This window comes from Ictalurus punctatus, chromosome 24, assembly GCF_001660625.3.
Source record: "Ictalurus punctatus breed USDA103 chromosome 24, Coco_2.0, whole genome shotgun sequence".
NCBI classification, from domain to species: domain Eukaryota; kingdom Metazoa; phylum Chordata; class Actinopteri; order Siluriformes; family Ictaluridae; genus Ictalurus; species Ictalurus punctatus.
The window spans coordinates 10,904,760-10,932,578 of record NC_030439.2 but is presented as its reverse complement, the minus strand read 5'-3'; the positions used below and the strand labels follow the sequence as shown (position 1 = coordinate 10,932,578).

At 38.4% G+C, this 27,819-nt stretch overlaps 1 protein-coding gene across 2 annotated transcripts in view; it reads right to left on the bottom strand.

Moving 5' to 3' along the window:
- Positions 1 to 9,154: 9,154 nt before the first annotated feature.
- The window catches only part of trit1 (tRNA isopentenyltransferase 1), a 50,671-nt gene continuing 32,006 nt past the window's right edge, over positions 9,155 to 27,819 (bottom strand). The window contains exons 7-11 of one of the 2 annotated variants that reach the window (XM_053675321.1): positions 23,258 to 23,370; positions 20,593 to 20,670; positions 10,832 to 10,941; positions 10,327 to 10,444; positions 9,155 to 9,853 (exon numbers count right to left, since the gene is read on the bottom strand). In XM_053675321.1, coding sequence (XP_053531296.1) covers positions 9,630 to 9,853; positions 10,327 to 10,444; positions 10,832 to 10,941; positions 20,593 to 20,670; positions 23,258 to 23,370 — 643 coding nt within the window. In that variant the 3' untranslated portion in view covers positions 9,155 to 9,629. The remainder of the gene's footprint in view (positions 9,854 to 10,326; positions 10,445 to 10,831; positions 10,942 to 20,592; positions 20,671 to 23,257; positions 23,371 to 27,819) is intronic. The other variant, XM_053675322.1, reaches the window with a different exon arrangement.

Sequence of the window (27,819 nt, the reverse complement as noted above, 5' to 3'; positions counted from 1 at the left end):
ACAGAAGAGAAAGGTCAGAGGGTTTCAAGCTGACAAGATGGTTATGGTAACTCAATCAGTCTTCACAACCATGGTGAGCAGAAAAGCATCTCAGAATGCACAACATGCTGAACTTTAAAGGGGATAACTTTAAGGTTTGGCAAATAACAACTATCAAGATGTTTTGGTAGCCCTGGTCCTTTGCTTTCTAATGTTTCTTAGAGGAAAATCGTTCTAAAAGTACCTATTTTTGAATCATTTACTTAAAACGCATTTATAATGAAAGGCTAAGCGCAGTTATTGAATATGGTATATAAACACTTCAAATTCATTATAAAATTATTTATTATATCAATTATTTACCGAAAACTCAGGAACCAGTGGGAATATGTTGAGCAAATATGATGATCTAAATATGTTGAACAAAATCTGCAGAAAACATGATACAGCAGCTGGGTAGAGTGTCAGGGTGAACATGTAGAGCATATGTTGTAAATAATAAATACAAAAACAATTACATGTAGTTTTACCCTCATTGTTTCCCGACTTTTCGGGCACCTTGTATAATGGTTTATAATTTAATTATTTATTACAATTTTATGCTATATATCACTAATATATGTGATTATATAATGCAAACAAAAGTTATAAAATGCTATACTATAACAATAAATGACTTAGGATGAGAGTGACATGATAGAATGCTTTACATTTTTAAAGCTGTTATGTAGTTTTATCCAACTTGAAATTCTGTCAGTGCATAGTTCATAAAATAAAAAAACAAAAACAAAAAAAAAACAAGCTAATGCAATCACTGGAAGAAGAAATTATACAGATTTACAACTGAATTAATAAACCTTTCTAACATGAAAGCATTGAGCGCCCGTATAGACGTCTACTCTAAACCATTCTTTTCTGTTCTTTACTCAGTAAAGGGGCTTGTTTAAAAATTCTGCTCTGTAATAATCACATTCACTACAGATATTAGGTTAAATAATTGCCAATAAAATCTTTAAAGTGATAGATGTTCTAGTAAGCACACTAACCAGACCGAAACTCCAGGTATTAGGAAAGAGGCTCGGTCTGTGTGTAATTTTCCACTGCTGCAGGAGACCAGTGATCAGTCACCACAGAAAGATGCTGCAAAGAAGAACGATAGATATAAAGAAAGCAAGAGCAAGGTTTCCAGGAGATGGAAGCTGTGAGCACTCTGCTCCTGCAGTAATGGCCTTGCGTTTCCCACAAAGAGTACAGCGAGTCTTTATAAACTGTGAGCTGTTAAAAATGTAAGAATGTGATGTTGCAGAATATCAACAACCTGACCTTGTTTAAGAACAATAAAAAAAGAAAAGAGAGAGAAAAAAGAAGAAAGGGTGTGAGAAAGAGGCTGCATGCAGACAGAGTGGCACTCTGAATTCAGATGGACCATTTACAAACGTGACACTGGTAAAAAGTTGTTATTAAGGATGGACTGAGCTCTTATCAAATCAGCCGTATGCTTGTATGTGGAATGGGGGAAGATTTATTCCTATGTGGGCTATCAGCTGTTACTCAACAAGGTCTCATTTTTACGAAATTACCAAATTTTGTAATTACCAAATTACCAAATACGTGAATTTGGTGTTGATATGCCATTTAACGACCTGAAATTAAAAATGACCTTTGACTGGATATGATGATCTATAACAAGACATCATTAAAAGACATCATTCTTCTTTGTCAGTAATCTGCCACTAAAGTGCAGACTTCTGTCTGCCTCTAAATGGCATCTGATTTATGATCTTAACATGTACTCAACCACTAACACAAGAAAAATGTGTCTGAATTTCCAAATCATTTTGTCTTTTAACAGCTAAAAGGCTCTATAATGAAATGACAGAATGAGTGAAGCACAGGATTTCGTGACTAGCTATGGCTTTGACAAAAATAACCATGAGTAAAATAAAGTAGATATTATGCTGAGATATATGAATCAGAATAGGACATACAGTCAATAATGTTGAGTGACATCAAGCTGAAGCTCCACTGACCAATCCACACTGACCAATCCACACTGACCAATACCCCTGCTGGTCAAAGACTCAGATTTGCAAGAAGAAAAAGCAAATGGAGGTAAAGTTTGAATGCAAAAGAATAGAAAAGGACAATTCAAGGATAACGACTGATTCAAGTAACATTTTGTAACTTTCATAAACAGTTAGTTAGTTATTATAATATTGTTAATAATTGTTAATAATTTTATCAAAGCACAATACACAAGGAACTGCTAATTTCAATGTTAATTACCCAGCTATAGCAGTTGATGATAGTTAGCTAATTATAGATTTCACACACACACACACACACACACACACACACACACACACACACACACACACACACACACACAGCTATCATTCTACTGTCATAATTATTACTGTAGTTAATTGATGCTATGCCTGCACTTTAACCTAACACAAATGTAAATGTTTTGGCTCAATTTCTTTAAATAAAAGGCACAAAAAAAGAGATAAGTTTTCAGGCCGCCCAAGTGGTGCAGAAGTGCGTTCCCCCATCATTAGAAAATCGCAAATTCGAATGCTACAGTCTTTCCATAGCTGGGAATCAGGGTGACATAACCTATCCCCTGTCAATCACAGCAACACTAACCAATCATGGGTGTCTCTGAGCTAATGTATGCGGAAGAGGGTAGATAGTGCCTTTCTCCGAGTGTGTTATGCAGCATGAGAAACAGTTTAAAACAAAAACAAAAAGAAAAGAAAAGAAAAAAAAAAAAAGTGTCGGCCGACTTCATGCATCTCAGAAGAGGAATGTGGCAGCCTTTACCCTCCCTGATTGGTATCGGACATATGAAAGGGACAGCTGGCTGGCAAGTGGATGTAAATGATCCCTGCAGTTCTCACCTGGTTTCCCACTGAAGCTAAGCAGGGTTGAGCCTGGCCAGTACCTGGATGGGAGACCTCCTGGGGAAAAGTAAGGCTGCTGCTGGAAGTGGTATTATAAATTGGCCCTTATCTATGACAGCCCCCTAAGAATGGGTCTTCTCCACTAATAGCTGGGGTGTGGTGGGAGTTCTGGCGCACTCTGACTTCCGTCACGTCATTGAGGTGGATGCTACAAACTAGTGGTGGTTGAGGAGATTCCCCTGCCTCCTATACAATGTAGAGTGCTTTGAATGCCTTGAAAAGCACAATATAAATCTAAGGAGTTATATTATTATTAAATTAGAGTGTGACAAAAAGGGGAAAATTTTGGGAAAATAATTGGTCACAAATATATATTTAAAATACAATTACAACAATATTATTTATTTACATATATACATACTATATATATATATATATATATATATATATATATATATATATACATATATATATATACATATATACATATATATACATATATATATGTATATATATATGTATATATATATATATATATATATATGTATATATATATATATATGTATATATATATATATATGTATATATATATATATATATATATATATATATATATATATATATATATATATATATATATATATATATACATATATACATATATATATACATATATATATGTATATATATATATATATATATATACATATATACATATATATATACATATATATATGTATATATATATATATATATATATATATATGTATATATATATATATATATATATATATATATATATATATATATATATATATATGTATATACATATATGTATGTGTATATATGTATGTATGTGTATGTGTATATATGTATATATATATGTATATATATGTATATATATATATATATATGTATATATATATACATATATATATATATATATATATATATACATATATATATATATATATATATATACATACATATATACATATATACACATACACATACATACATATACACACATACATACATACATATATACATATATATATACACACATATACACACACACACAGTATATTCTTGCTTCGGTGTTCTGTATTTTTGTACATTTGAAGTTGTAGCAGCAAAGCGACCAATAGAAACTACCAGACACACCCCATGTTCTCATATTTTCAAATAGTAATTTCTCTGGAAGGAGTCGTGCAAAGTATTCACACTTTAAATGAGGTGAAAATGTGATGGAACATATAATAAGCTTATATGTCAATTAAATGACCTCTGTATATTTTTCCACCACTTGGGCAGGTTTCCATAATATTAATCCATGCTTTTGTAAACGCCACATCCAGAAGAATTCTCTGACGTATCGACATAGACTTTTAATTAGAAAAAAAAATAGACATTTGCAATATCTGTCAATTTTAATGTAACACTTAGTCCTTATCGACCTGTGACTGACATTCCATTCAATGACGTGTGAGCAGAAAACAGGCAGGGCAAGTGAGAACAATATTTTTTATTATGATGGTGATTAAACTTCAAAAGTTCACCCAGGGCCACAGAGAGGAGCAGGCAGGCTGGCAGCCAGCTCAGGAAACACATCACCCATTCGCCCTGCCAAACACTCTCTATCTTCCTGCTATACACACACACACATACACAAAAAGGAAAAGAGCTGGGTGTGGAAATCAAAGCCCACACAAATCCATTTCTCAGCACTGGTGCTGATGAAGTCAAGTGCTTATGCACGTCTTGATGTGGAGGAGGAAATGGTGTATGAGCGTCTCTGTCAGCGCTCACTAGACATTTTATATGCCTACATTAAGGGGGAACGATACAAAGGAGAAAACAATGATTAACCCACTGCATGCCTACGTATCCCCACCTTGTCTCATACTGAGGTATCCCACTAGGCTGTGACATACATCATTAGTGACAGAAAGCATCAATCATCTCTCAGCATCAACACCGCCAGAGCTTCCAAACACAGTCTGCTCTCAGTAATCTAAATCACTCTCACTGGGAAAGATCCGCCTCTGCACTGGTCTGTTCTATGAAACGCTCACAAACCCAAAACAAATTGAAAAGTACAAATCGTTAGGCCAGACTAAACATGTGTGTGTATTCCTGGAATTTCATCATTTTCATCAAGTTTTACAGACTAAAGAATGTCTCAAATTCTAGCCTTGGGACTGTGACAGCAGACAGATAACTATGCCAACCTTCATGGTTAAGAGCTCACAGATAAAGTTCAAGCAGAGTCAAGCAGATACAAACAGTTCACCAACTCGTGAATAACATGGACAAGCAAACAAACAGATTTGTCTCATATATGCTCCTTCAACTGAACCAACTGTGGAGAGAATGTGTTCATCAAAGTTTTCAGCTTTAATTAAGTCCTTTCTCATTTAATAGTCTCTTAAATAAGGAATAAAACATGACAGGGCATGTTGTTATAGGAAAATAATCAACAACAGGGTGGTGTGATGCGGCCTGATGAGGTACTGGCAGCTGACTGTTGTCCAATAACAGCATTTTTTATATTAAAGCATCTTAAAGAATAACACACTGTACTTGTCATCAGTGTATAGTCACATTTAAAGTTGTCCAGGAAATAAGTTAATTCCTGTTATCATTAACATTATAGTAGCTATACACAGTTGTTCCCTTTTCACAAGAAAAAACTGTTAGACTTACAGCTTTGCCTCTGACTGTTACAAAACGCTGACACTGGAAGCTCCTCCCAAAAATGCTTAATAAATGTCTAACAGAAAACGTCACCATATCAACGACTAGCCACATTTGTTTAAAATCTGTTTGTGTGACGGTCCATTATATGTCCCTACCAATGCCAGAGCTGCTGTTATAAAAAATGACTCATCACCATGTATCCAATGAGATTCAAGGAATCAACAGTTCTATGGCACAATCTGAATTAGAGTACAAATGAACACTTCTGATTAGTTTTCCCTTCAGTCAGACTTACTTCCAAGCTGCACTAATTTAAACAACAAAGGCCAAATAATTGTCTGCGAGGCATGTGAGAAGGCTCAGGGATGGAAGCATATATGCAAAAAGTCTTTTTTAAAAAAATTATTTTCTTGTTAGACAAATGGCAAGAAAATATGTAAACAAATCATTTTGCAAGCAAGCACAGAACTCACAGTAGTCAATCACGCATGAAAACACAGTGGGCTCAGATAAATTTAAAAAAAAAAAAAATGAGTTAATCAATCAATATTTTTTAAACCAGATCCAGCACACTCAAAAATATCATCTTGATTGTTTTACTATTAGTATTACTCTCAAATTTAAACATCATTCAGCACTAGCAACAATATACCGTACTTCATCATTATATATATATATATATATATATATATATATATATATATATATATATATATATATATATATATATGTCCACTGTGTCCAGTCTTACTGTTTTTATTTCAAGGACACGTCTAAAGTCCATTATCAGGCGTAATGTGTCTACTTTTTAGTTATGAATCAAGTCTGTATATAAAGGATGAACTAATGCTTGTCTGGATAGTGTGGTTGAATAATATTTGTCTGTCTCTGGCTGGAGGTTTGTGGTCACTGTATGTTTATTAGCCTTGTTGACGTTGCCAGCTCCAGATGGCCATCTGTTTTGTCTAACGGGATTAGGATTATCTGCAGATTTTACAGACCACCCTAAAACCAGGCATGCATGCATGCTTTACAACGTCGTAACATAGTGCAGAAAGAGAAAGAGGATTAAAAATTTCAGGCCCACAAAAGCTAAACTGAGTATAAATAAATAAACAAATTGAATATTTATTGTTTTGTCATGTAATTGAAGTGATTAATCTTATTAGCCATCCAACAAACCTATATGTCATTATCTGCATGCTGCTTGTTTGACTGGACATCAAATGAAGTAAATTTTCCCAGTTGTACTCTGAACAATTATTGCCTTCTGCGTTAATAGAATATCGAGTTTCTTGTCTATTTATCATAAGTGTTTGCACAGCAGACAATTCTAGTGGGAAATACAGGCCTTTAGGTCCTAAATCTCAAGGGAATCAGCACAGAGCCATTACTTTTGCATTTTACACCTACGCCTAAAACACTTGTGATGTTAGTCAAAAGTGGGATTTGGTGTGCATTCAACTACAAATGGCGCATGCATATCTGTCCTGTTCCCTTTCTTCTCTCCCTGCTCGGTCACTGGCCACTGTCTGTTTCATTCATGCAATTAAATCACTGGTAAAGCTACACTTCAAGACTCGCATGTTTTCAGTAGTAAAATATTTAGTAGTAAGTTATTAATTCGTGGTAACTTGGTGGTTAAATCAGTGGACTCCTAAACAGAAGGTCGTGAGTTCAAATAAGGACTACCAAGCCGCCACTGTTGGGCCCTTGAGCAAGCCCTTGAGCCCTTCACCCTCATAAAATGAGATAAATGTATGTCGCTCTGGATAAGCGCGTCTGCCAAATGCCATAAATGTAAATGTAAATAACGGTTGTCAGTTTCTGATAACAGGACCACACTGACTGAAGATTTTCAGTTGAGAGAATAATGACAGTGAAGTGTTTAAAAATTCCAGCAACACAGCTGGGTCTGATACCGACATGATAGTGTGTGTGGCACTGGTAGAAGTGTGTCACTGCTGTGCTGAGAATGATCCGCCACCCTAGTAATATCCGGGCAGCGCTGGCCCTACGGCAGTCCTTTTCCACTGATGGATAGGGTGGGGGTTGACCTACAGTAACTGGTAATTGTACATCTACAAAATGTACATCAAAAAAATCCAGTACACAAACAGAGAGAGAGAGAGAGAGAGAGAGAGAGAGAGAGAGAGAGAGAGAGAGAGAGAGAGAGCGCAAGAGAGAGCGAGAGAGAGAGTGAGAGAGAGAGCAAAAGAGTGAGAGAGAGAGAGCAAAAGAGTGAGAGAGAGAGCAAGAGAGAAACAACACTAAGAGGAGTAGTATTTATACCCTTTTTTTGTCCAAGACATAATGAAAGATACAAAAAGATTGGGGGACTGGCTGCATCACGTGTCACAAACATCTTCTCAGTGTCAATGTGTGTCTGTGTGTGCGTGACCCTCACACACACTCTTCCAAGAAGCGTTCCAGAAATAAACACAACAACCTGCTCCACTTTCAAGCTCTGTGCAGCCAGTTAGCAAGACTAAAGCACTCATTTCCTGGGCTGCTCTTGTGCTTGGCATTTTCTAACAACATTCTAACCAACCACATGCTTTTTATAACATGAAGACTGATTTAGCAGCAGAAAATGAGAATAGCAAATCTAATCGGCAGAACAAGAGCTGAAGAAATGTTTTGAACATCCTCACAAACCAGCTGTTATTAAGTCACTATGTTATTCATAGAAAGACCTATCTTAAAGAAAAAGTTGAAAAATAGCTATGATAGGCAGTTATGATGAAAAGATCACTAGTAGCCTTTACCACAGAGACATGTAAAGCTACAAGAGTTTCTTTTTACACAGCTGGGTCAACCGACCTTTCACTCCCAACCATGCCCCAGCTTCTAAATCAGGCCCTGTTTACACTAGTGTATTTTCGTTTTAAAACGCAAAATTCTTGCTACGGTTATGCCTGTCTACACTACTCCCGCGTTGTCGACCCTCGAAAACAGAAACTTTTGGAAATGCTGAAGACCCCGTTTTAGTTTGAAAACTCCGGGCTTGGGTTTGAGTGTACACAGACCAAAACGAAGACTTTTGAAAATGAAGCCGTTACTTCCCACATTCGCCCCCTGATTGGGTCTTCTGGATCATTGCGTATCCTTCCCTGATTCGTCAAACCCTTACCATATGACCATTATGCTACCTTGATCATATACACAACAACCCAGAGACTGAACCGCAAGCTTTGCTGGTGTTGTTAAATTCTGTACTTTATAATATTACAGCTGCCTACATGCGCAAGACGCAAGCTATGATTAGAGCAATCAGCAACAAATCTCATTTCAAGCGCCGTAAGCCCTACATGGACCGCTGGTTTGTTGTGCCTGTCAGTGACTAGCAACCAACTTCCTGTTTACACTTGTATGCGCATGCCCAGTGTGCATGGTCGGTCATGTGACGTGTATTCGGTCGTGTAATGTGGACGGAGATCGTTTCTGAAACACAGCGGAAACGCCAGTGTGGACGAGGATTGTTTTCATTTTAAAACAAAAACACAGAAGTGTAAACAGTGCCTGAGAATGTGTGAGTATAGGCAAATAAGTCAGTATAGGCAAATAAGTATGATTAAAATAATAAAGCACTTTAATTATAAAATGTACCTTATAGGTGATCTTGATTAAACACTCAAACTAAACATGACGGCACAGCCAAGCATTTGTGCAAGAAAACTGAAGTCTACCCGGCCTTTGTGAAGTAGTGCAGAAAAATTATTCTGTACAGCCCAGACGTTTTTTGTTTTTTTTGCTGCTGTTGTTTGGGTAAAAACTCGGAAATTGTTCTCCATTCAACAACAATTTCCATTAAAACCTCCACGATGTCTAGGAGAGGTTTAACTCAGAGCAATATGGATATTGGATTAATCCAACAGCTGGACTGAAATTGTTCGGTCCATTCAGAGGCAAAAAAAAAAAAAAAAGATGGTATCTGTGCAGATTTCAGTGCCACTCTTATTCCACGCGGGTCTTACACACTCCTGAGGGATCGATTTAAGGCACAAGTTGTAAAATAAAAATCCTTCTGCTTATTCATACAGGTTACGCCTCCTCAGAAATCTGTCCTTCGTTATCACGGTTCCTGTGTGTTCCTGGTTTGAGTTCGTCTGATTCAGAGCCTGGTGTGTGAGGAGTACAACCTGCCTGTCTCTGACACTTTACTGTGAAAGGGAGTTTAGACCCAACACCCTGCTGATGCTCGGAGGTCTCCTCAGCTCTCCGCTTCTTCCGGACATGATGCAAGTGACTTTTAGACTTGAGATGAGCTGGAAGAGAAGATAGAGGACATTCTGAGCAATAGTGGATCACTATCTATGGATAACCTTTTAGCACATTAAAAAAAAAAAATTATAAAAGAACCAGCCTGAAAAGAAACTTGGAGTTCTAGTCTTCTGATGTAAGAAGGTGGAGAAATGATGACGCTAAAACTTGCGACTTGCTTGAAACAACTCTACGGTTAAGTAAATTATGTTAGTATCTAGATTGCTCTGTTTGTTTTTTTGTTGGTTCACCAGCTACTACTAGCTGGAACAAAATTACAAACGGGCTCATTGAGCAAGTGTTTTTAAAATTATTCAACAATAATGATAGCAAGTAATAACAAACTAATAAATAATCAACAAAGGGGTGTTGTGCTGCGAACTGAAGCGAAGTGGAATTACTCTTACCAGTGCAAATTTACTAATTTTCAACATCCAAAAGTTCTGATCCTTATCCCGTAGGAGGTAAAAGAGCTCACCTGTCCACTCCAGGTCACCGATGATTACTTTATCACACACTTCACACATGTGGTGGCTCCGCTTGTTTCGTGCTCCCGCCCCCTCAATTCGGATTGGCTCAACAGATGGCCGCTCTCCCTGGAGAAGTTAACACAAAGAAAAGCAGTTCAAATGCTCCATGTGAATATATGTCGATTGGAACAACAATATAAGATGGCATTTGTGCAAGCTGGCAATCAATAAAGACTCATCATCATTATCATTATTGTCATCCACAAATGTTGTGATCTTTTCATAACTAATAAGTGATCACCGGCGATCTAAGTGCTGCATTACAAGAATAAATAAATTATCGCATCATTAATTCCACCACATTTTCCCAGCCTATAATATCAAGACTGACACGAAATCAACAAGCCTCTACAAGCTGCCTCCGTGTATCTCGTCACGTTTTCGGTCATTCAGGGTAAACGTCTCGCATCATTTAACGACAAGATAAAAGGGTGCCAGAAATAGAAAATACACCTTGCATAAGTTGTCCAGGATGTCTAGGGCAGGAGTGAGGACCGTTTGTTCCCAGAGGGACACATTTGTCACATCTAGGCCGTAGACAGGTGGAACACTGGTACCTGGCCCTGAGGGACAGTGAAAGAAACAAGAACAAAAACTTCTAAGGAACTAGAGCAACAAAACTAATGTCATGTACAAGCAAAGGAAATTCTTCTTAATAGCGTCTTTCTAATAAACATTACATTTAATAAGTTAGAAGAGCCCCAAACTTACATGTAATAAATTAGAAGAACCAGTTGAGCCAAAACAACCTAAAAACTCCATTACATAGTGTAAAATATGCAATTTGTTTGTAAAAGAACAAATGGCTTAAAAACGGTGCTAAATTCACTGATGGGAACGAGTTGAACGTGGTCCAGATGTGGCCTAATACTCTAATGAGCACCTTTAATTGATATCCCTTTAATCAAGACTCCTTGCTATGGCAAAACAATGAGGAAATGAAAAGAGGCAAAAAGAGACATCCCTCACCATTTTATTTTGTTTTGATCATATTGTAAAACATGTACACTGCAATTTTAGAAAAAATAGGTTTCTGCTTCAACCTCGAGTATTATTCATATTCATTTTAACGCCATCCTGAAGGTATTTGTTCAGAATGGGAAGCAGACACCATTTAGTTTAGTTCAATTATTCCTACTTTGTACAATCAAGTTTTGTTCCCATAAGACCTACATTAACCTAATTAGAACGCCATCATGCATGCATGTTTTCTGGGGCTGTACATGAGGCTGAACACAGTTAAAGAATCCAGCAGGTTAAAGAAACTGATAGTAGCACAAGTACAGCTTGAGGACATGATGATACAATATGGATATTGTGATATATATTCTCTTTATAATACATATTTCTGAGTATCACCAGGTGTCAGTGCTTCCACAAGTATATATCATTTTAAAATTAACATACAATTTTGTACTAGCTTTCCAAAATTAAATAAATAGATTTTTTGTTGTAAACTTTACAGAAAACATCTCTGAACTTATGGTTTCTTATTATATTGTTCCACTATTCACAAACCAGCAAAAGTCAATATCAAGATCTTGGGGGTTTTTTTGTTTGCCAAAAACATCAGCTAGAACCTTACAATTCCAAGGTCTTCATAAGACCTTGCCTTCAAGTATTATATTTTTTAATTACAATATTTGTTATATAATCTTTTTGCTATAGTGCCCACCCCAAAAAGTCCAAGACAGTTAAGTGAGCACTAGAACTGAAGTGATCAGAAAGTGGAAACTGGGACTATGCAAAAGTGGCAGCACTAAAGCAGAGCTGTGTGTATCACTGTACAGACTGGACCAACAAGAAACATCAACTGGCTGAGCTGCTAACAGCTCCATAATCTCCCTCAGCGTTCTGGCACAGTCAGCAGTCAGACGGGCAAAATCCGGCTCTGCCAGAGCCTCCACTCTCACTAATGATTCACTCGCATAGCAGACATAAAGCGGGGGGGATGACCCAGAGGTAGGACTTTATCTACATATAGAAAGGCAACACCAGCTGGATGACAGGACACAGGGAAAATGAACATCCACATGAAAGAAGAAATAGCTTGAAATGCCCAATTGTTGAGACGGTATACTTAGTCTACGTCTAATCAGAACTTGGACTGAAGGTGAAATACTTTTAATATTACACATGCTTCTAGGTTGAAGTCATGAAGTACATTTGCTTTGGTGAGGGAAAAAAAAACAAAACCAAACATTGCTTATACTTCAGAACAAGAACATGACTCTTGGCACAGGCTGGTTGAAGTTCTCTTTTGAAGGATCAGATTGCTATGAGCTGCCTTCATGCCTGAATGAAGCTTACTTCTTGTGTTAATCATATTAGCTACAATGGCTCAATTATCTAAATCAGTTACAGGTTAATCTACTCCAACAGCAATCAAAAGAGGCATTACAGAACAGACCAAACGTTCGGATACATCCACTTTTAAGCTAATTAGCACTGTTCCACATTGTACAAGTGACCAGTTTCGCCAAGTGGGTGGTCAACCAGTAGCAACAATCCTACTGATAAAATCAAACAGCTACAATTCCTCTTAAAGTCTAATGACTAATGGCCTTTAGATTATCAAAGCAAGCCTAGTCCATACAGTTCAGTTTTAGTACAGCTAATTCCAGTACTTTAGTAAAAAAGCTTAATTACTTCCTGATAACTGATAAAGGCAAAAGGAGTTATGCCCTCAGTACAACCCCATCTTATTGTGTAAAGGGCCAGACATATTCAAAGCGAGCCTTAAGGAATGTTTGCGTATTCAAATATCTGCAACGGCTTTGTCCAGGTTTTATAGTTGGGAAGTCCCCGAATAAAATTCGAATCAAAATGTCACCCTTAAGTGCTGATTTCAAGGCAGGTGAAATAGAAATCCAGCAGTGCCAGAACTTTTTTTTCCCTCCCAAAAAGAAAATATCAGTCATCAAACTTATGCAAAACAACTTATGCAAACCAACACCGGGTCTGAGTTCTTTACTGATCCCAAGGTCTTTTGGATTAAATAGGGGATTTTCCACACTTTCCTTAAAGAACAGAGTGAATAAATAGGGATGTTGCAACTTCTTTTAATACAAACTGCAGTAAATATGACATTTATATGCAAATGTATTTGCAAATCTCAAGAAATAATGGCAACTGATCAAATACTTGTCTCCCAATACTTGTCTGTGCATGTAAGGAAGAGGACTGCCTTTAATTGTCCTTTTCGGTTTACAGCAGGTCTGTGTGGATATGGATCAGTATTGCATGGACACTTTTCACTGATCGATGGGGTCGAGGAGGCTGACAAATTGTGCAAAGCAACAGAACAGTGCAGTCAGCTACAAAGTGCACCTGAATGTAGGGGTACCTGAGAAAAATGCTAAAAAGTGTAGAAAGCATGTAGGTGTAGTGAATAAACTGGCAAATGAGGTAGTGTTGCTTATTAAGGATTATGACTATGCCTTTAATACTCACACCGGCACAAATGGAAGGAACATACACAAGAAATTTCTTCATTATTTTGTTTAGACTGGTAAATGTTTCCAAGCTAGTTATCATCCCAGCCCTAATGTTTCATGGTATCGAACAGCTCTCTCACACACATACTCTCACACACACATCCTCTCACACACACTCTGCATCCCAAACTGGCATACTAATACTATGATTCTATATACTAAAAGTATGTACTCTTTTTGTGAAGAAAAAGTACATAATTTTGAGTAAAAGAATATGCAATACTGGGACATACCAATACATCGTATAATGGAAGAGAACGTTGTTAACCAGAAGAGAACACTGTGACAGGAAACCAACTCCTCATTGCATTTCAGCTTTTTTTCATTCATTATTCCTTATGTAATTGATACTTTATAATTTAATTTAGCATTCCCTTGATTTATCACAGTCGCATACCTCAGATGCATATTCAAGACTGTAAAATAAACGCCTCATTATCAGGAATCTCTTCTCCACCCCTGATTATCTAATCGGAATCTGATCAATATTTGGACACCTCAACCAGCTGAAATCTTGATTGTAGTGAGAGTTCGCAACATTTCCCACAAGTTTACTTGGCTGAATTCAAGAACGTATTTTAGAGCGGTGTAAATGGAATGTGGTAAAATATAGTATTGCATGAAAGCAACACACAGAACATAACCAGCTGCATAAACAAGGATTGACAGCCATCTTATACCAGTGTGCGCCACAAATAACGGAACATACAGGAAACAATAACCAAACATTAGTCCCTAGGACAGGCTTTCTGACAGGCAATATTATCTGAAAAAGTGTCCACAGATCCACACTGAAAATTAATAAGAAATAGTAGACTATCCGGGTGCCTCTGGGATACTCGTTTCAACATACTGCAATTTGGGACAAATTTGGGATAATCGTTATTTCGGATACTATTCAGAATGGATAGCAGTATTGGGACACAGCATCTCTCTCTCTGTCTCTCTCTCTCTCTCACACACTCACACACACACAACCCCAGCTGGCTCGTGTAGAGCACGCCTTGCCACCTTGTTGCCCTATGCTGCCTCCCGCCTGCCGCTGCTCTTAATCAAAGATTGGGTTTCTCTTTTCAGCCAGCACTCTTTTTGTCCTCTTTTATCCTCTTCAGACAAGAGGCAGCAGGTGGGACTGCTACACAGAAGCACCTGGCCTACCTGAGCCATGTGTGAAGTTGAGGAAGCATGTGTCTCTTTTTTTACCCACTTCTTTTGACTTCTCCCCTCTGTCGTTCAGAGAGCTGGAAAGGTTAAGATAGAAGGGCAGCAGAGCTTGCCCAAGGGACAGCAGATGTTGGATGGAGTAGCCCCTTTTAACTACAAATCTCAGTGAAATCTGAGTAAAATAATCCAGTTGGAGGTGAATGGGGGAGACGGGAGATAAATGAGGCTTTCTGACCACAGAGCTCTCGAATGTCAACCACAAGAGTTGGTAGGAGATGGCAGGACAGCAGCTCAGGGTACACAGACTGGCAATGCTTACAGCCCGAGCATGGCAAACGCACAAAGTGGTATCCCACCACCTGCTGCATCCATGCTTAGAAGAGAACATTCACACACACACACACACACACACACACACACACACACACTACTTGACAGCTGACAGACAAACATTGAGGAGAAGTGTTCTCTGCATAATATGGTTTTTGTAATGCCAAGTTTCTGAAAGCAGCATGAAGGAAGGAAACACCCAGGTCATGATGTCGCACCTGTTCTGTGGACCGCCCTACTCAAATTTCATTTAAGGCTAACAAATAGGTGCGGGTTGCTACTTAACACTTATCCCACTGACACACTCAACAACACCAAATACATCACCACCAGCTCCACACACACTCCAAATCTACACACAAAGATACTTTTAGTGGAACAAGAGTACGTGTGATGATCTGAATTATCAATTAACCCCTGGAATGACTGAACCACATAGCTGTCTCCCTCACCTCTCCTGCATTCCTCTCTATTACACATACAGACAGACTATTATAAGGATGTTCTTCCACTCCAAGCAAGGCCTCATCATTCATTACACAGGCCTGTCGAGCTCTGAAACACCCACAGTTCAATATACGGCCAACTAAGTGCATTTCACAAAAACGTTTTCACAGAAAACAGTCCTGAACGAGGAGTTAAAAATTTTTGTAGCTAAAAATCTACGTTGATTTTACAAGTCAAGGCTTTATATTTTACACTAGAATTGGTAAGAAAAGTTCTACTACTAACACGTTATTTCTAACTAGGCTGCATTTCAGCTTGTAGTCCTAAAGTCCTAATTGTTCAATCAGCCACGGAGTATATGAAAATATCACTGGAAAATTGAATATTTATATAAGTAAAATATGGCTAGAGTAATCTGAAGGCCAACAATGTAAAAATGTGAGACACACCAGGTGTAAAATGAAATGATCTGAAATGATGTTTTGTACACTGAAACCATATCCCATCGACACTATGAATGCGATGAGTGCCACTTTTAGAATTTCCCTTTGTTTAGGAAGCTTTAAATGTTTAATTAGGTTTTCCGTAATTGCTTGCTTTACCATCGGAAAATTCCACTGCACCAAGGAAACACAAGAGATTAGAAACCATATATTCTAAACCGTCACATGAAAGAGAGCATGTGATTTTGGACTCTCAGTCAACACTATCAAAATGTAACACTCACTCAATTCTTTGATGTTCTATACGTTTTAATGAGCTGAAATAATCATTTCAGTTTGTTCTTCTCAGTGCTGCCACCTATACATGTCCAAGCCTTCTCCAGGAGCTCTTATCTCTACACAGAAGAATATCGGGCAGTCTGCTAATACCTAATGGATTAGAGAGGATCTGCCGAGGCCCCCATGAAGCCATCAAACTGGAGGGGCTTAACCATAACCAAAAGCAGGTCAGGAGACCAATGACAGCAATGTAAGGAAAGCCTGTATTGGCTGTTGTAGTGTAACAGTAAGCATGGTTGTAATGGAGAGTTAGCTGACTGAGTGAAGAGTAGGGAAGTGGGTCAGCATGGATAGGAGGTGAAAAAGCTTACAGGCTTAAAGGCAACCAAGTGAACAACAACTAAAGGCACAAATGAGAATTACTGTTGTAAAACTATGCAATTACAACAAATAAGCATGTGGTGAAGCACGTATTGATCTGCGCTGGTTTAGGCACCTCCAGATGGTAGCTAGGTCACATGCATAGTGGTCTCAAAAACATGGCCAATCAAATAAACAAGTGTTGAAGTCTTTGCCATTTTTTGCAGGCAACTACACTTACATTATCTTTTTGGTAGCCACTTTTATTTAAAGCAACTTACAATTGATCAGAGCAGTATTTTAGAATCAGGGATTCTAAATTTAGAATTTCGCACCTTGCTCAAGGACTGAGAACTGGCAAGGAATCACTAGCGCAGAACTATGACTACTGAGCTATTAACCTAAATAAAAGAGTGTAGTTAGCCAAGAGGGAATCGTGAGATACGACAGAACCAGTTAGTGGGTGTCAGTGACTAAACTGGGAGAAAATTTGGTAAAATAAAGCAATAAAAAAAAAAAAAAAAACACAATTTCTAAACACATTGACCTTCACCTCTATTAAAATATATGTATTTTTTTAAAAAGTGCTGCTCCATCATTGCCTGCTCATTGTCCATTGAGCCACTGCAAGCTGAGCCCCAAGATCTCTTGAAGAAAGCCTTATGGTGGCTGAAGAGAAGCAGGGTGTAGGCCCATATGGCAGGAGACACGCACACACTTAATCAGGTTTAGCAACAGTTTCCACTTCATGCCTTTAACCCTAACAGGATTGGTAGAGGGAGTGGACAGCAGGCGTTCTTCAGCATTTTGGTCTCTGTGGCCATAGCCTGCATGCAGCACTGGCGAAACAATAATGACTGTGGGAGGGTTGAGATAAACGAAAGGCACAGGAAATCCGAGACACGCTCCAGCCATTGTGGTGGAACAGTAAGAAGTGGTGGCAGTGTGGGAGGAGGGTTGACATCCAGTCAAAGAGCGGGAAGGGAAAAGGATCAAAGGCTGTCCCACAGGATGGCGGGCCATTACAGGAAGAAATGTGAAGAGAGTGGTATGGATGGGTGGATGGAGAGATTGTAAACAGACAGGAAAAATGAGTGTCAAGGATATGAAGTTACAAAGGACCAAACCTCCTTAACAATTTTGTTCATCACACTTACTCGTCCCTTCCTCCTCCTTCACATCCCTGCACATGGGGACAAGACTCTCGAATCTGGGGATAAACATGATAATCAGTGCTACAGCTGAATGCAGAGACAGTCTGAACGTCCAAAACCACATAGTGTAGGGTAAAACCGAATACGAGTTCGGTATCGGTGTTGATAACGGATGTGCAAAAAATAATTAAGAAAAAATAGAATAGAAGACAGGTTATGTTTTGCTTTTTAAAAGAAAACTTGCCAGAAAGGTTGCAAGATGCCACAGGGCATGTTGTTGAATGGGATCACACGGCCAACAAAAAAAAAAAAAAAAAGTTTCATGAGCAGGAAGATTTACTTTCATGTGGGGGCCTGCGAGCTGTTAGACTTGAATCTCAAATAACATGAACTTGCAGAGGTGCTTAGTAATTGCCTGGTCAGGGTCGTAACAGTTTAAATCAAGCTACTTTGCTTACATTTTTGGAAATAGAACAAACGTTAGGGAAAAAAAAAAAAAATCAATCTCTTGAGTGATATGAGCTTGAGGAAGTGACAGTGCCAGAATTTACAGATCATACTGACAATGCATTTCCATCTCTTTTTTTCCTCCAATGTTTTCTAGTCTTTCCAAGGACATAGTGGTAGGGTATATGCGCAATTAAAAAAAGCTTCCGGTTTAGACCACTAGAGATAAATCATGATGCAGAATATCCTGTGCATTGTGGAATCACCTCAATATGTTATCATCAAAACAATCCAATCCGATCCAAATCACCCAGAATGCACTTTGTAGGAACAAACTGAACTTGGAGTAGGATGCCAAATTTGGATAGAGGCAGTCTAGGGGATACACAGCACCCATAATTCACTTTATAGGTTGTAGGGAATGGGGAGTAGAGTCCAGGGACTGAGTGACCACAACGACAAAAGGCACAATACCACTGAGGTTCCTTACCAAAGATCTAGATAGACAGATAATCACAAATATCTGAACGCAAAGTATACAGTTCCTGTTCCTGTCTCATGTTTCCACTTCTTTGCCAGAACCATTAAATTTGGTAAAACAATAGATTTGAGGCTAACTGTGTGATGGTCACGTTCAGCACACAGCATTAGAAGAGGAACACAATGAACACGAAGGGCACTGAAAACCATGTTGTGATGTTCTTCACTGACCTGTAGCGCTCTAGCAAATCTCTTAACATTTTGTTTTGAACTATTGTGTAGTACTCCCATGAAGAACAATTGCATAACAAACTGAGGTGTGTGAATTTTTAGCTTTTGGAATGAGTGAACTTGTTCTGCCTCCTTGTCTGGTTGAGTGAGAAGTGAAGAGGAGTGTGTTGTCTTTATCTCCAGGCATGTTTCTCTTTTGTTATTTTGTGTTTTACGTAAACCAACAAATCTTGTGGTTACTCATTTATTACATAGTTACTCATATGTATTACTAAGCAGTCTGTACAGGATTACGCAGAGTTTTTTGTTTTTTTGGGGATTTTTGTGGCCAAAAATACTTGATGTCACTGCGGCTTTTTTCTAAATTTGCAATGCAACTGGTGGAATATTTTGTGTGAAACTACAAGAAGAAGAAGAAAATCGAAGAGGGCTTTGACTGAATGCACACTGTGATGATGTCACATGACACAAATCTGCAGTAATTAAAAAAAAATTGCGAGCTCCTCTGAATATTTACGAGTTTGCGTTATTTTGCTTTCATTTCTGCGATCGTAAAATCCTAGAGGGACTGAATAGGGATCATCATGTAGTTCTGATTGGTGACTGCTTCACGATCAGTCTTCATAGCACTTCAGTGTACTTGCACTTAATTCAGCTTTTGCGCAATACTTGCTGCTCCTAGTTAATGGTCTTAGACGCTCATCCTACTCTTCTTGCACGACTTTATGCTGCCGCCTGACTTGTAAGTCACTGCCGCATTAAAATGACCAACAGTTTCTTATCGTTTAATGACACACACTGCAAACTGAGACTAAAATGATGTGGTTGCATGAACCGTCCAGGTGTCCCGGCTTTCTGTCTGGTCAGAAAGGGAGGTCCAAAAGACTGGTGTTCGTGTACGTGATAGCCTGTGTGAATCCCGTCTCATTTAAGGTGGATGTGTTTGCCTTAGCCATCAGACCACGTGGAGACAGACATGACGACAGTCTTTACCGAGGATCCAAGAACACACCTCGAGCGCATTCGCTCATCAGAAATCTGCCTGTTCTGTGCATCGATGCGTTCGACAGAGCAGCTCATGAAACGGATGAAGAGAAAACAGACGTGTGGTATTCTGTGAAAGCAAGGCATTAACAGGAAGCATGACAGGGAGCTACTACTCCCCTGGTTGCCGTGATGTTTGCAGTGTACTCCTGTAGCGCAGAAACTACCGAGTGTGGAGCAGTGCAGCAGACAAACATCTCACTCACTTAGACTCACTGTTACACACTAAATAAGAACAACAGCACAAGACAAATGAGGCATACGCTATGGTAAAGAAGCTGTCTGCATGGATTCTGATAACACTGAAACATTTGCTTTGGTAAAAGATTTCCTCTTACGTTTGAGGAAGCGATTGCGAACCCATTTGTTCTGCTTTCGAGCGTAGCGCCGTGTGGCCTGCTTCAGGGCCTCAATACCTGCGAGAGGGACAGAAAGATACAATATCAAACCCATGGCTCATAGTTCAATACATCAATTTGAGCTCGTCTCTCAGTAATGTATCCCTGAATCAAGTTTATCATCCATCTATTTGTGTGGGAGTGAGGACAAAATGTAAACACAATGATATCGCTTCTATAAGAACATTTGGCATGTCATATCCCGACGGTTGTTAACATCAAAAATAAACACAAACATGACATGATTCCTGGCCACGCAGAGTATAAAAACAGCCATGTTATTTTTCACTATACGCTGACAGAATCTCCCCAAACAAATATTTCCTGCACATTTTCTCTTACTACTCTATTTTCTTTTTTCATGACAAAATAGTGACCGTCACATGACAGGCAGAGTTCTTTTTTGTGGATGTGTGGATCGGGCACACTTTGTCAGGATTCTCTCCAGGTGAAAGTCTACAAGCGCTTATGTAGTGTGCAGACCACTACAACACCAAGCAACTGAAGTCGCGTAGTGAGTAAGGATCCAAGATTTCCTGCCGGGGAGCCAATAGTACTGACCAGGAAACGTGTATTGAAAGAAACAGTGCAGGCCATTCAGAGACAGATATAGCTTTCAGAGAGTCATAACTCGGGTCAGATATTGCTTTTTCCCCCACACATAATGGCACAGCAATTTTCACCACTACTGTGTGATAACATTCCTGTCGTCTACATTTAGGCCTGTGCCTGGTGACAATAACAGAGTTACCGTGGAAACAGCCCCCAGTTGCTGTAAAAACACATTATATATATATATATATATATATATATATATATATATATATATATATATATATATATATATATATATATATATATATATATGTATATGTATATATATGTATATATATATATATATATTTTTTTTTTTTAAATCTGGTTGTTTCTCAATTCAAAGAATGTAAAGAATAAACTTGCATTTTCTCGTGAAGACTGGTCTTGCCAGGCTACCTTGAAAGAACAAACTTGGAAGGACAGGAAGACACAGAACACATCTTCTTGAGAATTGAGATGTGCTGTGAGCTTCCTGTCGCAGCACATTTCTAGTGGTAAGACAGGGTCCTCATCGCTTCAGTGCACTCTAAGCAATATATTTCAGCCGGTTAATAGATTTACTGTTAATTGGCTGATTAACCAAAATGAATTAAGCATGCTTAATGTAGTAAGCTCACTGTTTGCAACTATGACCTCACATTATCTAAAAATTAAGCTAGCGAGTTTACCGTTACCTCAGGATAAAAGCTAGCATAGTTTAATTAAAATAATTCTGAGGGGATTCATTCGACTTTTCAACAACCTCATACACACACACACTATTTATATTATATATATATATACACACATACATACATACATACATACATACATACATACACACACCTCAATCTAAATCTTATCAAAATCATTCTTTTTAGATGCATATCTCGATTTATTTACATGATTGTCGTTAAAAAGATCTTAAAACTACAGGTATGGGTCAGGCTTCTGTCAACTGCTATTGTTTTGCCACAATGACTTCTGGGACTTCAAGCGGGTTCGGTGCGCTCGGGTCAGCATCCAATACATCCTCGAAATCAAGAACATGTCCGGGTAATTTCATGCGTCCTCGGTACTTGATTTTCGGCAGCGGAGAATGATGTAGAACGAGTTCACAAAGACGCAAGATTGCATAATAGCCTATATTGAGAAACAGTGATGATCCGGTATTGCCACGTGTGAAAAGAATTATCATCATACATTAATACCATATTTGTTGTAGCATGCATAAATGAGAATATTCTAGAAGCATGGCTGTTGAGCTGCGCTTGTTGAATGCACTTGGGTTTTGGTAGGCAGTAGGCATAAATCATGCCTAGCCTATTCAAAAAAGCATCCTGTGATATTAAGTAGTTAGGTTATGTAAACAATAAAAAAAAAAAATAGTTCTCAAGTGCCCTGTGTCAGTTCTGAAAGCTCAGTCTATGGTATTTAAACAGTATCTTTAATAGAGAGCGCAAGGGCAGCAACCTGGGTACGCTCACGGTGTTAGCAAGTGTGCTCAGTAATAAATGAGACCAAGTGTATATGAAATACAAGACATACAAGGTATTTGTGAGAATGGTGCAATGAAGCAAGTTGGCAAGTGTCAGTCCTCACTCTCCCACCCCAAAATGGTTTAACCGCTCACTGCGCCTATTTTAAGCACGGTTAACTGGCGAGGGCTTCGCGATAATGAAAACGTTCTGGCAATTTCCAATTGGTCAGTTGCTGAAAAGCTAGCCCTCATGAGTGTTTGATTGATAAGGCTAATCCAATGAGCTCTGGTGTCCTCTCTTATTCTTGTAAGTATTTACTGTCTTGTGAATGGTAAAATGATGTCAACACTCACAACCTCCAGACAATGTGATGGGTACAACTGTGTAATGGAAAACAGACACTAGGCTACTGATAGTTGGAGATTCATGTTGGAGAAAACATTTTGAGAAAACAGTTAGAGAAACCTTATAATGCTATCTAGTGAAAAACCACGCAAACTAAACCACTTTATTACTGAATGCATCCTTGGTGTCTTACTGGGCCGTACCTTTACTTTTCAGCTTCTTGTGGTCCTCCTGGCTAATGTCTCCTCCAGCAGTGAGGTACTCATGGAACTCTTTAAACCCAATAGACTGGAAGATGCCATGCTGGTAGTCCTGGCTGAAAACACGGATAAGAACAAACCATCGAAACAGGCAGAAAAAGATGCACATCTACTATGTCTGGAAACTAAGACAACCGCATAAACACATTCAGAATCGATGACTTCCTTCATGAATTGAAGTTTTATATTTTCCTATGTTGTGTGAATGTTATGAACATTAAGGGTAACTTTTTAAGCCAATAGTTGTTAAAATGATAGAAATGATAAAATGAAAGAAAAAATTAAACCATTGCAGAAGCTTTGATTTCTTGATTGTATCATGCTCTCACTAATATAAAATAAAAGTCATTGATTGTTACATAAATGTATGTTTTTAGAAAGGACAGGCAAGATGACCAGTCATTCTGTGAAGCTTGTGATCAATTAGTTCTGTTTAGTACAGCAAGTATCACCCCAATAGTAACTACGGCCCAAACACCAAAATCAGGCCGGTTCCTCTGCTGCAAACACGCCCAAAGTTCCTGAAAAGATTCCTAAAAAGGTTTAAATGTACCTATAGACACCAGACTGTAGGATGGCGTGACTATCCGGACAGAATGAATGTGTATCTATGCGTACATGAGAAAGAGGGTGAGATGGGAGGCTAGAGCAAAGTTTGACCTTCCTGCTTTGTGACGGCACCGTCTGAAAGGCGAGATGATCAGCGGAAGCGAGGCAGACAAAGGCAGAACAGAGAGACGACTGCAGGACAAAGTGGGAGACAGAAGACTAGTGAAAGTGGAGAGGGAGAAAAGTGCATGGGTGTCCAGTTTGCGTAGCAAAGGGATGGCCTGAGAGGAGACAGTAAATGATTAGGGTTGGGGGGATGGGAAGACCAGGTTGGGGGTGGCGCTTTGACTGGCGCAATGGAACAGCCAGCCACCAGGGTATCAATTCTCTGCATCCCCACCCATCCCAGCGCGCGCACACACACACACACACACTCTGCAGTACAGTCAAGTCAATATCACTACACAACCTGCAAGCAACAGTCCAGACTATGATATCAATAATTCACTGTCTGATAGAGATCTTATTATATTAAGTTCACTGCTACGTATGAGCTATATAGGGCATATTACAGCATTACACCAGCACATAGGGACCTGTAATGACTCGACTCCTGCATTTAAGAATGAATGACGCATCCAGCACTGTGCAAATCTACCCAGCTTCAGCCTGTCTGGAGCACTCCTGCTCTTTCGCAATGCTGTAATTCAATCTTCCCGCATGTCTTTTTTATCTCACCAACTTACACAACATACAGGTACTGCTATAACTACACTTAGACTAAGTAATAGACTTTAAAAAGACTTTATGACTAAGTAAAACTGTTATGTTATTCCCCATCAATCAGCCCAAAACAGAAGCAGTATTCTTGAACCTTTTCCCTTCATTTGAACATAAAATTAACATATTGGGAAAATCTTGTGCCTTCCATGAGGTGAGAAAATGTACAGCAGCTACATACAGACAAGAGACTGCAGACGTGAACTGCATTAACTGCATTAGCTATTAACATTAACAGATCGTATAGTGTTACATTAATTATGCATACATCAGACAATAGCTCATTCAGAGATGGAATTCGAAGCCGCTAAGACTACTGTACTAACAGACTGTTTACTTAACAACTAGACTGTGACAACTTTCAGGCAGGCTACTGTTTAGGTTTAAACATAATTTTGTTAATTATGTTTGTTTTGTCAGCGACCATGTACAAAAAAAAATATTTTTAAGGGAAAAGAAGTGTTTCACTACAGATTTATCTGCTAATTAATTTCCATACAGTCCTTGACTAGGTTGACTTTGTTGCACTGATTTACGTTATTCAGCTAATGTCAGCACTTTACTGTTGGATCAAGCTAAAAAGTTAAATACAAGTGAAATTTAGGATGAATTTATGTAAGATTTATGTAAGAAGTTTCTGTTAGCTCAATTTATGCTGACCTACAGTCCTAGAGAAAATGCTTGAAGGCAGCTAGTACCAACTTTAATGTTACTGCCATGTGTTTTCATTGTTGATCATGTTTGTTTATGCTATAGAGTGAAAAATGTATATTATTATAGTTACATGAGATAGCAACGTTAGGTACTAGCTTTGTTCACAACAAACTATGGCAATATTTGTATTATATTAAGGTTATACAGCTAGTTAGCTTAAATAATTTTTGCTATTAATTTAGACTGTCTACGATTTAGCTGGCCTACCTATGGAGTAGGCAACATACGCAGGTTACATTAGTACTAACTTACACATGAAATGTAGTATGTGTCTTCTTTTGAATTTATATGTGACATGGTGACAAGGCATTTGTTTGGTTTTTTTGAGTTCAGGATTGTTGTTAATGATAAATCAAGGTACAGTCACACAGCAATTTAATCGCTGCAAGTCACCAGTCGCTGTACTATGAAGCTGCCAATAGGTGTTCCTACTACGGGTTGCACTGTAACATTCATCAGTCAGTACGTTTACATGGACAACAATATTCTGATATTTACCCGATTAAGACAATACTCTGATTAAGAAACTACCATGGAAACAGTGATTATTGATTACCTTAATCCAACTAAAGTCATACTCGAAGTAAACACGATTCAAATTAAGACATGTGGAATACTCCTGTTTTAGTCACATTATCGACGTGCATTACAGACACGTAAACACCTTAATCACACTAACATCGTGTAGGAGTTTTCACCACATTTTGCGACAGGACACATACACACATTGCAGTGCTCAACCACTTGACGGCAAATAAGAGAGAACGGCTGCGTCCGAACTGTATACTTACTTACTTACTTACTTACTTACTAAATACATGTATTTCAGCTACTATATAGTAGGTAAGTATGCGGTTTCGGACGCAGTCCACAGCTTCAAGCAGTCGTCTATTAGCATGTATAGCATGACAAATAATTAACTGCACTGGAAGCTTTCGTAAAATGAAACACCCCAAACTGTATACGATACCATAACGAAGACGAACTATATGTCGATACGTGGAATTCTGGAGGGGATGTCGGACGGCGTGACGTGGGGACGTAATGACGTGTGCTGTTAATCGCTGTGTTCTATAACATGTAAAACAGGAACATGAAAGGAGTATTCTAAAAGCAACTAATGTAAACACCTTAATCACAATATCGTCTTATTCAGAATAAGGTCAATAGTTAGACTACTGCTGTCCATGTAAACGCAGTCAGTGTGTGGCACGTCTAGCATTCCACTTTTCAGAACAAGTCAGTTTTCTTGCCGCTAAAATTAAACATTCTGGAGGGAGAACATTTGTATATAAAATTCACCAGTGTATATGCATCATTATCCTATGAGATATTGTTTCATGGACCCTGTCTGGGTCCATGAAACAATTCGCAGGCAGCATGGCGGATCACTGATAACGTGCACTCTACTGTCTTCACTCCCATTTGTAGTTGCTGCACCAAGTCGCTCTAAATTTGCATAAAGTTCAACTTTTCTCAACTACGTCGTGTCGCTGGACACACCCACATCTTATCAACGGTCGCTGTCGCTCATGTCACTGGAAGTTGCAAGCTCTCAATGAAAATGAATGTTCTCTGGACAATTTTGTATGTGTGAACATACCTTCAGTGACAGCTACCAAACAGTTTACAGTCAAAGGATCGTGCCAAAATTTGCATCCTTACACAAGACTCTGCTTTCTGCTCCTCTGTCATTTTCCAATGATCAATGTCTCTCTTCTTGTAAAAGTTGGCTGGGCAGCCAGGCACTTACTCAACACTGCTACAGAAGAGCATGTTCAAAGCTGAAGCCATGCACAATATTAAACCAGAGAACAAACACAGTCACTGCTCACAGCATAATCCTGAAAGAGAAAGTTCTTGATTTGCAAATGCAGAGCCAAGATTCTCTGATACATATCCAGATTTAAATACATATGCAGATTTAGATGCATATTTAGCAGCTTTTGAAATGCCCAAATCTTAATACAGTTAAATAGGTAGGTAGGTACATTTCAGAGGAGACTTAAGCAAAAAGCATATGAAAGGTCACGTTTTGATTCCTGCCATAATTCCGCAAAGACTTCTCACCACACGTAAAGGCTCTGCCAAGTTCATCTATACATTCAAAAAAACAACAAAAACACAGGATCAAACAGAAACCAACATGTACTGAGTTTCAGGAAATTTCAGAGTGAACTAGAACTGTCACAATAACAGCAGTTACAGTGACATCATTATTATGGCACACAAATGAAGTCACCAAGTTCAATGTGGGAAAAGTGGATTAAAATTTCTCTTTTGTCAGCCACCGGGTTAACTGGCTCCTTTTGGCTGCAATCCAAAAACTGACTAGGGCCACTGACAAACAGGTTCAAAATTTAACTAATCAGCAATATATATATATATATATATATATCTATATATATATATATATATATATATATATATATATATATATATATATATATAGCTGATTGCCA